Below are 13,724 nucleotides of genomic sequence, written 5' to 3'. Positions count from 1 at the left end.
CATGCAAATGTATGAATTTGTCATACCCTTTTGTCTTCAATGATTTTGCGGATATAAATTGTAGCCTGGGTGTACTCTCTGAGGTCTTTCTGTTGCTGGACAAGGAACCCCTCTCTGCACTCCCAGCAGAGATCTGAATTTATTATCACAAAAAGACAAGCAATACAACATGCATCAATGATGGTAAAACAAAAGAAATACAGTACACCAATCACAGTGCTGACTTTGACCTTGGATTATAAATGGTATCTTGCTATTTGGCAACAGTGAATAGAATCATTTTAAGAATTGATTTCTATGAAAATGCTTGTAATCGAATTACCCCCCCCCCCCCAAAAAAAAAAGTAACTGTATTCCGTTACAGCACAGGAGAAAATATGAAATCAGACTAGAGGTACATTTATGAAAAATTATTATTTTGAGGGATTACAATTCCTACGATGAGAGCGAGAAAGAGTGAACAACAGCAAGAAAGAGAGCGAGAAAGAGATAGAGAGAGAGAGAGAGAGAGAGACTTGTTGACGTCGTGTCGGGCATGCGGCCTGTTTAAAAGGGTTCACGGACGAAAGGAGGAAATAAGTGGCGATCGGTATTTACGGTTTGGAACATACTTAGCTTGCTGAAGGACCGATTTATCTTTAACAAAGAAAAAGTTTCCGCTGAGAGTCGTTCCTGCGGCATGCTACGCTGAGCTTCTTGCTAGCTGCCGCTACACCATAATGTGAGTTACATCTTCCGAACAAATATCCTCCCACCAATTCACCATACACAATATGGCTAAACTCGTGACTGGGATACAATTTCATTTTGCAGTTAATGTCAGGCATGGTCAGCAAAGCTTTATTCTACTTTATTGGATATCCATCCATCCATCGCATATCTATCTATCTATCTATCGCTTTATTCTACTTAATTGAGTATCTGTCTGTCAGTCAGTCAGTCAGTCAGTCAGTCAGTCAGTCTATCTATACTGTACATGCATTTAAATGGTTGCCATTTATACAAGGTTTTGCTATTGGTAGGCTGCCCGGGTCTTTATTACCTGCAAATAGCAGGGGCGCACTGTATAGAAATATAAATTGTGGTGATTGCTATTTTTATTTTTACTTCATGAGCATACTTGGTATTGGAGTAATCCAAAAGTAATCCAAAGTAATTGTTACATTACTTTAATATTATGGTACATGGATTACATTACTAACTACATTTTTTAGCAGGTAACTTGTAACTGTAACGGAATACATTTTAAAAGTAACCCTCCCAACCCTGATTATAGCCCACTTGCAAATATGCAGCTGTTACAGTCAAGTGTATGTGTATTTTTTATTGTTATTATTATTCATTTATGATTGAAAAATACAGAGCTTGTTCTTACATCAGGCAACAGTAGGTGCATGAGAAGTTGCTCTGTGAAACTAAAGTACAACAAAAATTGTCTTTCAAGACCTATTTATTTTTTTATGAAAACACTTTCCTAGTTCTGTACTCTTACCAGGCTGAGTGGTGTATTTAGCGGTGGAACTCGTAGGTATGTTTTGTTTGAAGCAGTGGATAGAGATGGGCTGGTCCACAATGAAGAGTTTGCTGATTACCTCCCATTCACTGGGCCAGAGCAGAGCAATGCTGTACAGAACAAACCAAACAGTACATTCAGGTTATTCATGACAATTTTATAAGCATTAAAAAGTAAGCAGTCTCCTTACAAATCTTGGCTTAAAGGGACTGTGTGAATTATTTTGTGTTATCTGGTGGTGAACTAATAGAATACAATGATTTCGAAGCATGTGCACTACGATGCCTCAGGCCACACACTTTGCAAGCCTACCACCAATTACGACCAATTATTATTTGGAGTGAGCAGGAGAACAAGAGCTAGTAGCCCGAATCATGGGACTCAAGAGATGACCACCTGCAGGCTCCAGCTCTGGAAAGTAAGTGCCTGTCGTTGGGTCCGACACTATCTGCAAGCACCACCAGATGCTAACTACGTTTGCCAAGTTCTTCTCCTTCGGGTGCCCGTAGCAGAAAGATGGCAGTGAAGCATGTCAGCCCATAAGGTGTGGCACAACTTATGTAATACCAGTAGCGATTACTACGATAATATTAAAAAAAATTATGCTGACGTGATAAAAACTTTTTTTTGCATTATTATTGAAATTAATAGTGTGTTTTTAAAACAAATGACATATTAGTTCACCACTAGATGGTGTTAAATAACACACAGACTCTAAAAACGGCTGAGTCAAAAATAACCCAAATTGTGTAAAAAATGGACAGACCCAACTTTTTGAGTTATTAAACAAATTAAATTAATGAAATTATTAAAGTAAAATTATTTAAAAAAATATTCCACAAAGCAACCTTTTTTGGCGTTGCTTGTTTTGTGGGCCATGGCCAAGGTTTTTGAGTTAATTGCATATTACAACTGAATTTGGTCAGAAATGAACTCACTCAACTTTTTGAGTTATTTAATTAAAAACGTTGGGTCAAATTAAATAATAACCCACAAAGCAAACCAATTGTATTTATTTGACCCAACTTTTTGGGTAAATTGAATAACCCAATTGGATTGGATAAAAATTGAACCAGCCCAACTTTTTAAATTATTTAACCCAGAAAGTTGGGCATAAGTAAATTACTAACCCATAAAGCAACTCAATTCCTGGGCTATTTTGTGGGTTATTCATTTGACCCAACCTTTTGAGTTAATTGAATAACCCAAAAAGTTGAGTTGGTCTCCAGCGACTGTCCGCAACACGTCTGCCGTAATCAGCATGCGGAAGGGTAACACCCTGAGGTAACGGTTGAGACCCCTCAGGTCCAGAATCAGTCGGAAACCCCCTGTCTATTTGGGGAAGAGGAAGTAAGGGTAGTGGAAACCCCTGGCATGAGCCAAGGAATCCACTGCTTTGATTGCTGACTTGACAAGGAGGGCCACCAGCTCCTGATCCAGAGCCAAAGCCCTCGCCGGGTTGTCGATGACGGTTTCTCTGACTCTGCGTCAGAACTAAATCTGTACCCATGGGTCAAGGTGGAAATCACCCAGGGGTCCGAAGCGAGAGCAGTCCAGTAGCTGAGCTGCTGACAGTACAAGTGTTTCCACGTGTTTATTTCAGAGAGGATCATGCTTTTTGCATATAAAAATTTGTTTTCTGCAATAACTCAAAATTATATTTTGTGTTTTAACTTTTAAGTTATATTTCCCCTTGTTTTTTGTCCATGTGCTTGCTCAAAATGTTTTTCATCGTATAAGAATTCTAAGGCATGTGTTATTGAAACTCACTGTCGTGAATCTCCATTGATCAGGGAGTCGTAGGTGAAAATGAAGCCTCCATGTGGACATACAAGGAGACTGTTGCCAACACTGGACACTGGCGAAGATTTGGTGGGTCTCCTGTATGTTAAGTCAGAAAGACAGAAAGACAGAAAGAAAAAAAGTCAGGAAAAAGACAAAGAAAGAAAAAAGAACAGAATGGAGAAATGAAGGACTGATTTAGATTAGTGCTGTCAGGCGATTAAAAAAAAAAATTATCAAATTTACACAAGGTGGGTCTTTTTTACACGAGGTGGGTAGAGCCAAAAATTGTACTTACGTAAGAGTAGTGTTACTTCAAAAATAATACTACTCAAGTAAAAGTAGTCATAAAAAACTTAAGTGCAAGTAAAAAAGTATTCGCTGAAAAGAATACTCAAGTACTGAGTAACTGCTTGAACATGAAGTCTAATTTATTTTTAAACAATGTCATCAGACAGACAAAAACATAAAATTGTGTGCAAATGTTGGCAGCTTCAAATCATAAAATAAAAAACTTTTTGAGCTCGAACAACAGTGCAAGCAGACACGTTAGCCCAAGTGTTCGGATATTTTTATTTTAGCCCTCTGATAAGGCTCAGCAGGACACACACATTGTTATGACTCGGGTTTGTCTTTGTTCGTTTATTGAACATAAGACCACAGGTCATAAACCTGGAACAAAAGAGATAAAAATAATATCACAACGATATAATGCTAATATTACATGTATCATTATACAAATACATGCATTGTATACATTTTGTTGTTTATTATTGAAATGTATGGTCTATGGTGTATCATTTGATTTCAAATAACATTTAATTTTCATTACAACAAAGCTAATGCACAATAATCGCTATTGAAGAAGAATGTAATCAACTACATAACCTGTAATATGCAAATAGACCTGGAACCTTTGCCTCCATGTATTCAAGAGAATTACGGTTTACGAAATTTGAATTGTGCTTTGTTTGTTTTTGGTTTTAACACTTTTGAATGATATTTTATACCAAGAAATGAAATGATGTACTGATAAATTATGTTTATAGAAAATATCAATGTTAAGTTAATACACATGGAGAAAATTGTAAAATGTGCTGCCGAGTGTCAGAAAGTTTTGTCTCAGTCGCAGGTCATGGGTCTTCCAACAGGATACCGGCCCAAAACACAAAGCCAAAAACACCCAAGAATGGCTAAGAGACAAGCATTGGACTATTCTGAAGTTGCCTTCTATGAGCTCAGATCTAAATCCTACTGAACATCTGTGGAAGGAGCTGAAACATGCCATCTGTACAAGACACCCTTCAAACCTGAGACTAGTGGAGCCGTTTGCTCATGAGAGGTGGGCCAAAATACCCGTTGACGGGTGCACAAATCTCATTGACAATTACAGAAATCGTTTGATTGCAGTGATTGCCTCAAAACGTTGCGCAAAGAAATAGTAACTTATGGGTACCATCATTTTTGTCCAGTCCTGTTTCATTAGTTTTTTTAAAAATTGTATTTAGTTTTTTTTTATTCTGTTCAACGAAAATTAAAAAGTAATGGCCTATTCTGGAGGCTTAATTTTCAATAATTTATGTATTTATTTTTTATTTAAAATGCTTTCAGTGACTGCAGGGTTTTCTTTCATTAATAGAGGGTTACCAACTAAGTTTTCTTTTTCCATGGCATCTTTTCACTTCCAGTACCGAGATACTTTATGCAGGTATAGTATTTAAGTCAAAATGTGGGTATCGTCACAACGCTACTGTAGATACGCACCGAAATTTGAAAGCGTTATATAAATAAAGTTGAGTTCAGATATACCAATTTGTTTGTTTTGTTACTAAAAAAGCATACCTGATAAATTTTCTCCACTCATCCACAAAAAACAGAGGGACAACGTAAAGTATGTCTGTGTCCTGGAAAAATAAAACAAATGATTTATTAATCAAGTACAACACACTGAGAGCAGTGTTTGATAGTTTTACTACCTGAGGCCACTTGGTGAGGGTTGGCCGGTTCTTCTCATGAAAGAGGTTGAGTAGTTGGTTCTTCTGCTCCAGAGCCATCATTTTACTCACAGCCTCATTGTCCTTTTCTTCTTGTTCCAGTGTCTGGACACACAAGGATAAAATGTTTGGATTCTGCTTCACTCCTTCATGACAGATTTAATGCATACAACTATGAACAATGTTAGGATCAGTTAAGTAATGGAGACGGAACAAGAGCTATCATTTTGCGTGAGGAGGGTAGTGAAGGTAACATTAAGTGGAAAATATTCCAGTTAAAGCCTCTATCAATACATACAATAAATAATTATGTGATCAAAAAGGAACCTAAACAAAAAAACGAAAGACAGTTTTTCTTTTTCAAGTTGCATAAAGTAAGGGATCAGAAAACAGATGTGTCTACTTACCAGACACTGCGGACAGGGACTTTGGTCTTGGTTAAATTCAAGGGCTTTGGGAAAGTATGCTCTCAGCTTGGTCCAAACTTCAGATGATACCAGTTTACGTTCAGTGTCCAGAATACTCAGACCTCCTGATACAGCAAAATCCATTGCCATTTATTAACCCACATCACAAAAACATAAACTGGGAATTTGTACATGTGTAGTTTGTACATTCTACCTGAGAACATACCATGACTGCAGACAATGTCCTCATTGAACATCTTCATCTCCTCCTCGTTGCCCTCTGAGACCTCAGGGCTGCAATCTATAAGCCACCAATTAAATCAGTTTGACACTTATAGGCTCAATTCAATTGAGTATTGCTGCAGACTCAGAGCTCCGGACTAACATATATTTTTTTTTTTTACCAGGAGCACAGTAGCCCCTAACTTAAAATTGGAGGAGTGCTGGAACGTTTTAGCAAAACGTAAACCCTAAATATAAGTTATACATATTAATAACTAAAAACGTAAAGTTCATGTTTAGACCAGCAGTGGAAGTATTATAAGCGACTCTCACTCTGTGCGTGTTTGTGGGAATTGACAAGATTTGTAGTTGAATTGAACTATATCATATTAACATATATGCTCCAGCAAAAGGGTACGCATGTTGGCGTCATTTTGAGTAAATCACAAAAATAGATAGAACAATTAGGCATTTGATTAATTTTAGCACACAAGGCAGATCTAACCCTAACCCATAGGCAAATTTAGATGTTCACAATTTTATGGTGTCAAGAAAACGAACATCTTTGCAACCTTTATTGGACCACGATGAAAAAACAACATGAGCTTTGTTCACTCACAAGTAGGGATAGGTACACCTTTTGGATTTGGACCGGTTATGTTCCAGTTCTCAGTACCGGGGCATCGATAACGGTAGTGAACAGCATCAATTTTTAGTACTTTTGTTGTGTGTGTGTGTGTGTTTTTTTTTTGTGGTAATAAATGGTAATGTATACAACAGAATAATAAAAAGGACATCGACATAAACAGTTATTTTTCATCAAATAAAATTTGACAAATAACAAAATAACATGAATTTAAAAGAAATTAGCCAGGAAGGAGGGAGTAAAAAATAAAAGGTATAACATTTTACAATGAATAAAGTATAAATAATACCAAAAATAAATTAATATTACAAATTACAAAGTGTGAAGCAAGATTCTTTTCAATGAACAACATAAAGAACAAAGTTAAGCAATAATACTAGGACAGAAGATAAATAATTGTATTAGGGTAATTTTGGTTCCTTGTGCAGGTGTTTTTCAAGAACATGCCTGCTGCATGTAGCACGATGAATTTCAATCCACCTTGGAGAGAAATCTTAAAAAATGACAGTTTTAAGAGGTTGTGAACGGCAATAAAGAGAATAATTGGGAGCAAACTAATTTTAATATACCCGACCAGGTACGTAAGGCTTGCTAGTGCTACATGTTGGCGACAAGATTTTGCTTATTATTATTTGAATTATAAATCACTGGCATCTCATAAACCTCATAAGTCACAATTTAGTAAATTTTGTATTTTTTCAATTTTTTTTTACTTGTTCTCAGTCCGCAGTTGTAGGTGTTATTTTTTTTACAAATTATTGATTAATCCAAAGTGTTGAAAATATCTTGTTCTCTTTGATTATGCAATGTTTAATAATGGCTGATAAAATGTGTCATTTTTGGGGGTCTCCTGGAAAAGTGACCATTTTGGAGGCACAAGGTTTTTGGCCCCGACACAAGCGAAATACGGTCACCAGTAAGTATTGTTTTCCAACACAATTTATAACATGGAAAAGACATTCATTAGGCGTTACGACTTATGAATGGAGTATTTTATTAGGTAGATGCATGTTAAAACAGCATTTTAAAAAACTGATAGCTACTAATTTGGTCTGTAACATGTTGGAACATTACATATGGAAAAATGTTGCTCACTGTTTTCCAAAATAAATGCAGATGTTTGCAAATGCGAAAATTACAAGATTTAGATCATTTTAAGTTAAATATGACGATACGATTAATGGAGTAACAAAATAATTGTAAATTAATTTGGCAAGTGACTAATTGTTGAGTAATCAAATAATCGTTGCACCACTACACCGAATCGAACCGAATTGAATCATAATCCTACTGAATCGAACCGAACCAAACCATTCCGTTTTAAAATCGAACCGTCCTTGTATCTGATGCGTATCAAATCATCTTGATCGCACCCCATAAAATCAAGATGCTATCAAATTGTCTGGATTGGAAAACTTTACACCCCTAGAAGATAACATAAAATATACTAACAGTAGTATAGTATAGTTTATTTTTTTTTACTCACTTTTTCCTTTCGGACACATTATTACAGGTTACGTCGATCACATAACATTGATATCCGAAAGAAGGGCTGACGGGTAGAAGCCATGGCTTATTAGTAACCCGTCCACATAAATTCTTACTATACGCATCAGTCATATACATTGGTTAAATATATATATATATATATATATATATATATATTATATATAGTGCTGTAGACATTTGCTGTGCACTGAGAGGGTGAGAGCACTGTGCAATTGCTCACACGTGCAGCTTAGAGGGAACATTGGCTACAATAGGCTATCGGCACCGAGGAAAATAAGTCGACGTTTAGACTGAATGGAAAGCCACAAGTATGCGCATGACGTCACATCGGCATACAGGGGGCGGGAAATGCAAACCCAAATCCAGTCTGAAAACTATTGGCCAGAGGTTTGCAGGAGTAACCATTGTGAACAGCTATGGCTAATAAGCTAATTAGAAGACGCTTGAGTCATAAATGGTCAAATAAAGAGGCTTTTGTAAATATGTTTTTACACAAATAGTTACATTAAGCAGCTTTAACTTGTATACTGATTTAGGATGTATTTGTGACACAGTTTTCCAGCAGAGGAGCCAGATATAAAACAGATGATACACAAGTTATCTTCTGGAGTTGCTGAATAAAATGCGGCTCGGGTCTAAAGAGTAAATGACCTGGAGTCTCTCCAAGTGACAAGATGTGCATGCACTTCCCTCTTGACTCTCAAAGAGGACTGACTTAGAGTGGCCATGCAGACCCCTTTGAGAACTGTAGCAACCTAGCTTGGGGATTTCACCACATTGACAATACATCCCTTGGGTAAAGTTGGAATGTTCACCATTGTTTCCCAAATTAAAAGCAAATGTTTTGTTTTGACTCAACACAAAGATATTCAGTCCACTTTCATGGAGGAGTGCAGAAAAAGGATTATTGCTATCCAGAAGATGAAATTATGAGCATTTGGGGAAATTATGTTCATTTTACATTTAGAAAGTTATCTAAAGATTCAAGATGTATGAATTATTAAAATTAATTATGAATTAATTTGAAAATCGATTAGTTGTCGATTAATAATCACTGTACCTCAAATCAATTAATCGCTGCACCTCTACTGTCTAACTATTCCTACCTTGGTTGTTGTTGTCATGTGGTCCCTTCCCATTGCTCTGACCATTGCTCGGTTCGCTTTCATGCTCATCCTTCTCCAATTGCTCCAAAGCCAACTGCCTCCAACTGCGCAAAGAGGCTTTGCCCACCCAGTAACCTTCTCCGCTGACAAGACACACAGACAGACACACATAGTTAAGTAACATGATAAATTAAGAAACAGGGAACTATTTAAAAAAAAACACACACAATCTTTTAGTAGTATGATCATCAAGATGATTTGTAGTTTTAGTTTGTTTTTCATTTTAAATTTACCCTTGGAATTATCACCGGAATGAAACAGAATACAAAACAAGGATAGAACACAAAAATAACAATTATAAAAGGCCACAAAAAAAGAAAGATTGAAATAATGAAGAACAATTTGTTTGAATGTTATTGTGCAACACTGTCTATCTTGCGATATTCATACAGCATAATGCTGGCTTTGGGCAAAATCCTTATACCTCCGAAGTCATCACTTTTAATAAGGAGACCCCAAAAACAGCATGTTTGTTCAACAATTAACATTGCTTCATCAAAGAGAGTAAAACAATATCAACACTTTAGATTGGTCAATAATTCGTAAAAATGACACTCACAGGTGTGGACTGACTAAAAGTAAAGATTTTTGAAGAACAATGACATGAACGGACTGGACTGCCCACCTCTGGTAATTATAAATTCACCCGTGAGCAGTTCTACTGTCTAGTAATCAGAGAGACTAGATCTGGTGCCGTGTTGCGTTCGAGCACGGTGAAGGAACAGAAATGACAATGGTAGTGTAACGAACTGGTTTTGCATTTTATTGCTGTGCGTTGCTGTTGTGGGTTTATAATGAGCATCCATGTTATGGTACCTACTTGAAGTCCTGCTATTTTCAGCTCTCAAATGTATTGCTTGTTAGCAGCGGTTGGAGTCGGAGGAGACAATAGACTAACTAGCAAGTGATACAAAAATGTGTGTGCCCTTCATGACTTAACTGTATTTTTTGTTTGGGTGTCTGCTATGACTATACAGTACCTGCATTTTGTAAACGGAGTTCACTGTCAAACGTCTCTGGTGATCCTACAACAATCTTATTATATTGTATCATTAGACATTAAATAACATGTTGGAATGAAAGTGTGTCTGTGTGTGTGTGTGTGTTTTACAACCATAGGTACTGATAAATTTGTGAACAATGTGGAATATTTCATTTATTATAGCCCCCTGTGTAATACCTTCCTCCTTGATTTTGATTTTTTGTTTTATTTTATTTGGGGGGGGGGGGTGTTATTCACAGAAATTCATGGTATGTTGTACAGCTGTTTACTAAAAAATTAAATACGATAGGACAATACTTTTTTTGTGATGAAAGAAGACAGTTTAATCTTTCATTTGGTCATCTCTGTGTTCACAGAGTCATAAAACACAATACTCTAAGGGCTTTGAAAAATCAGCAGGAATGCTCTGAAATGTGGCACTTGTCTTTTATTGTCAATATGTTAACACTTAATATTAATATCAGTCACCTGATTTTTTCTTGGGTGCAAAATTGGCCTCACATTCAAAAAAACACAACAGCAATCACATTGCTCGGGCCCTTAAAAGTGTATTCAAGGATTTTTTTAGTCGCTGTGTTTTCCGGGTGGATCATCTTAATGATTGTTTCTCAAGCCTGTCAATCAATCAGCCGTAACGACGACGTGCGTGCTCGTTCCTAGCTGTGCATGCGTACTTGGAGTGTTTGTAGCATGTAGTCGCTGAGCCATTCAGCCATTCATCGTTGTAGCGCCACCTAGCTCACCGTGTACTTTGACTATAGCTGAGAGTCGCAAGAGGACATTCGTCTATCAAATGAAGCCGGCTGCAGAGACTGATGAAGATAATGATGACGATGAGCTTGCGCGTTAGCGACATTTGAGAGGCATTTTCCGCCGGACGAGCGGGAGAGCTGGTAGGATGGTCTTCTACATACGCATTTTTAAAAATGTGACAGACGTTTGGCTTCTACTTTGAGAAAATCCTTGAATACACCTTTAAATAATTGAACCAAAATTAGAACTTAATCCATTGTATAATCACTTATATAATTACCTGATTGTACGTTTGACATGATTGGAGACTTCCTTGTAGTCCTCATTAAGTTGATTCTTTAGACGTAGGACCCTGCATCGCTGTCCCACACACTCTTGGCATAGAGTGGAGTCTGCAGTTTTGGAGAAGTTGTATGTTACGTATATACATTTCTCATGTGAAAATGTTTCTTTTCAACACAAATCCAGTTTGTCTTTCTCTTACCATCGAGCCTTGGCCCTCCACCGTAGCGCTCGTACAGGACCTGCCCAGCTGTCTTGGACACCCTCTTAGCGTCTCCCACTTTGTCTGGATGCAGTTTTCCATGAGAACACAGGAAGTGTAAGTTGTCAATTTTCTTGGTAGCAGTAGAGTCATCCAACCACTTCTTCAACCAATCTAGAGGTATAAACTCGTAAGGGTCCCCTATGAGCATGGACACAAGAAAATATTAAACATGAATAAACACGTTACCTCTTAATTTCTGCAGGTGAAATGCCATATTTTCTCAAATGGTGGTAACCACTTAGTAGACGCCACACCACAACCTTGATCCCTTCCCCTCAATAACAAGTGGTGGCCTTTATTATGAAATCTGATATACAGTACTATGACATCCAGTGATGTGCTGTCAGGGTAGGCAGGGAATGCTAAAATAAAAGCATTTAGCTTCAACTATTTATTTTAATATTTTTTTCATTTTAGATAGCCAACAGTACCTATAGGTTTGAAAGCGACAGCATTTGGTGATTTTCATAGCTCAATTAAAAATGACTCAATATCACTCTCACCTGGCAATGGGGTAGATGCCACGGACTTCCGAATTCCCTTCGGACAACTGAGACAGACACACTACACACTCGTACCCATCAACAGGAACGCGCTATCGGGGAGAACAAAGGCGGAAGCGCAAGTACTGGGACGCGGCCCACACGTCGCAAACCATAACCGGAAACAAAGCCGATGTGTAAAATCCGGAAGTCCCGCCTCCTTTGTGGCATATACCCCATAGCCAGATTCATAATTGTGATTCACTCAAAGGAGTTCTCCAAAATTGTGTTTGTTTGTTTGTTTGTTTACAGACAATCCTAAAAAATACAAATATGGCAGTAACATTTTTTTTTAAATAATACAACACGTGTGAAGGTGAATTAAAAACCCATTACGGGCTTATCAAGGACCTCACCTAAGAAAACTTAACTAACATTTTAATAACAAAAATATCAGATATTGCACCTTTTGTAATGAGAACTTCATCCAAACACTTTCTTTAGTAATTTATCAGTCTTTCACATCTACTTCTATAGATACATACATATATATATACACATACATATTTACATACATACTGTACATGTGGCGGCCGTGGCTCAGGGTGTAGTTGGTCAGCAAATGGGTTTACTGACCGTCTCTTGCAGGTAACAGCTCGTAAAGCTCCTTCACTTCTTCATGCTTCGCTTTGCCCTTATCCACGCTCTGCTTCCTCATGTCCGACATTTCACTGCACCACTCCTCAAATTTATGGTTGTCTTGGTCCACCAACCTCTGAAGGAACTCTTGGGAGTCGGGAAAGGGGTGAAACAAACCTCAGACAAGACAGCAGACAGATGTTGACTACAAGCTGCAAGATTATAACTAAAGCAGTTTTCTCAAGATTGTGTTTTCTCATTGACTGATGTAAAAAAATAGAAAATGACTCAAATTCAACCCACCGGGAACTTGAACTATGGTCTGAGAGGGATCTAAGGTCTCCTCTTCCTGGATCTTATACACCAACATGTAGGCATTTCTGGAGCAGTGGTAGCCTTTACTGCACTTGGGTTTTCGTGTCTGAGACTTCTGGGTTTCAGCTGATGGCAAAATAAGACCAAGGAGGAAGTAAATAGAATTAAGATTGCTTCAAACAAAAATGGTGATATTAAACAAAAATAGATTTGCTATGATTTGATGTACCCGTGTTATGTTGCTTATGGTGGTGCAACAGATCATCTTAGATCCGTGATCCAAAAGGATCAAGCACCACAGTTCGGGCCGCACATGATACGCGGATTGGTTGGTGAAGAAAAAAAAACATAAACAGTCCACATTAAGAATAATAGCAGTAGAGGACGTTGAAAACCCTCATATATCATATAAGTTGCATATATGGGAGCATTTTGACAACTAGGAGTAAAACAAGTCCTTTCTGCCCCACTCTGTCATTCAGATATGTCAAGGAAGCTGCAAACTTACTCAACGCCACACACCGCCTACGCAAAGGCTAACTTCACAATCAAGCTTACCAAATAATACATTTATACCAATATCATAGTCTTGGTGGGTTTTTACTTTGAAGTCGCTCTACGTAGCGACAAGCTTGACTTTCATTTTTCGACGTTTCGGCTTACATTACTGAAATTACATATTTTCTACCATCATCATAATACCATCCCGAAAGTATATTTAACCGCTAATTCATGACACTAAGAAA

The 13,724-nt window shown here is 37.4% G+C and overlaps 1 protein-coding gene across 7 annotated transcripts in view; it reads right to left on the bottom strand.

Moving 5' to 3' along the window:
* usp48 (ubiquitin specific peptidase 48) overlaps nt 1–13,724 on the bottom strand; it is a 28,580-nt gene that overhangs the window by 5,795 nt on the left and 9,061 nt on the right. For 4 of the 7 annotated variants that reach the window (XR_013295068.1, XM_077573295.1, XM_077573296.1 and 1 more), the window contains 13 exons: nt 13,208–13,243; nt 12,967–13,104; nt 12,661–12,810; nt 11,480–11,680; nt 11,276–11,387; nt 9,180–9,322; nt 5,923–5,997; nt 5,697–5,821; nt 5,272–5,394; nt 5,138–5,199; nt 3,284–3,394; nt 1,493–1,623; nt 27–133 (listed from right to left, as the gene is read on the bottom strand). Coding sequence is in view for 6 of the 7 variants with exons in the window: in XM_077573295.1 (XP_077429421.1) it covers nt 27–133; nt 1,493–1,623; nt 3,284–3,394; nt 5,138–5,199; nt 5,272–5,394; nt 5,697–5,821; nt 5,923–5,997; nt 9,180–9,322; nt 11,276–11,387; nt 11,480–11,680; nt 12,661–12,810; nt 12,967–13,104; nt 13,208–13,243 (1,514 nt within the window). In the remaining variant the exon portion in view is untranslated. The remainder of the gene's footprint in view (nt 1–26; nt 134–1,492; nt 1,624–3,283; nt 3,395–5,137; nt 5,200–5,271; nt 5,395–5,696; nt 5,822–5,922; nt 5,998–9,179; nt 9,323–11,275; nt 11,388–11,479; nt 11,681–12,660; nt 12,811–12,966; nt 13,105–13,207; nt 13,244–13,724) is intronic. The other 3 variants (XM_077573297.1, XM_077573300.1, XM_077573298.1) reach the window with 2 other exon arrangements.

The sequence above is a fragment of the Vanacampus margaritifer genome, chromosome 8 (assembly GCF_051991255.1).
Source record: "Vanacampus margaritifer isolate UIUO_Vmar chromosome 8, RoL_Vmar_1.0, whole genome shotgun sequence".
In the NCBI taxonomy this organism is placed as follows: Eukaryota; Metazoa; Chordata; class Actinopteri; order Syngnathiformes; family Syngnathidae; genus Vanacampus; species Vanacampus margaritifer.
This window is presented reverse-complemented; position numbering and strand designations above follow the sequence as displayed.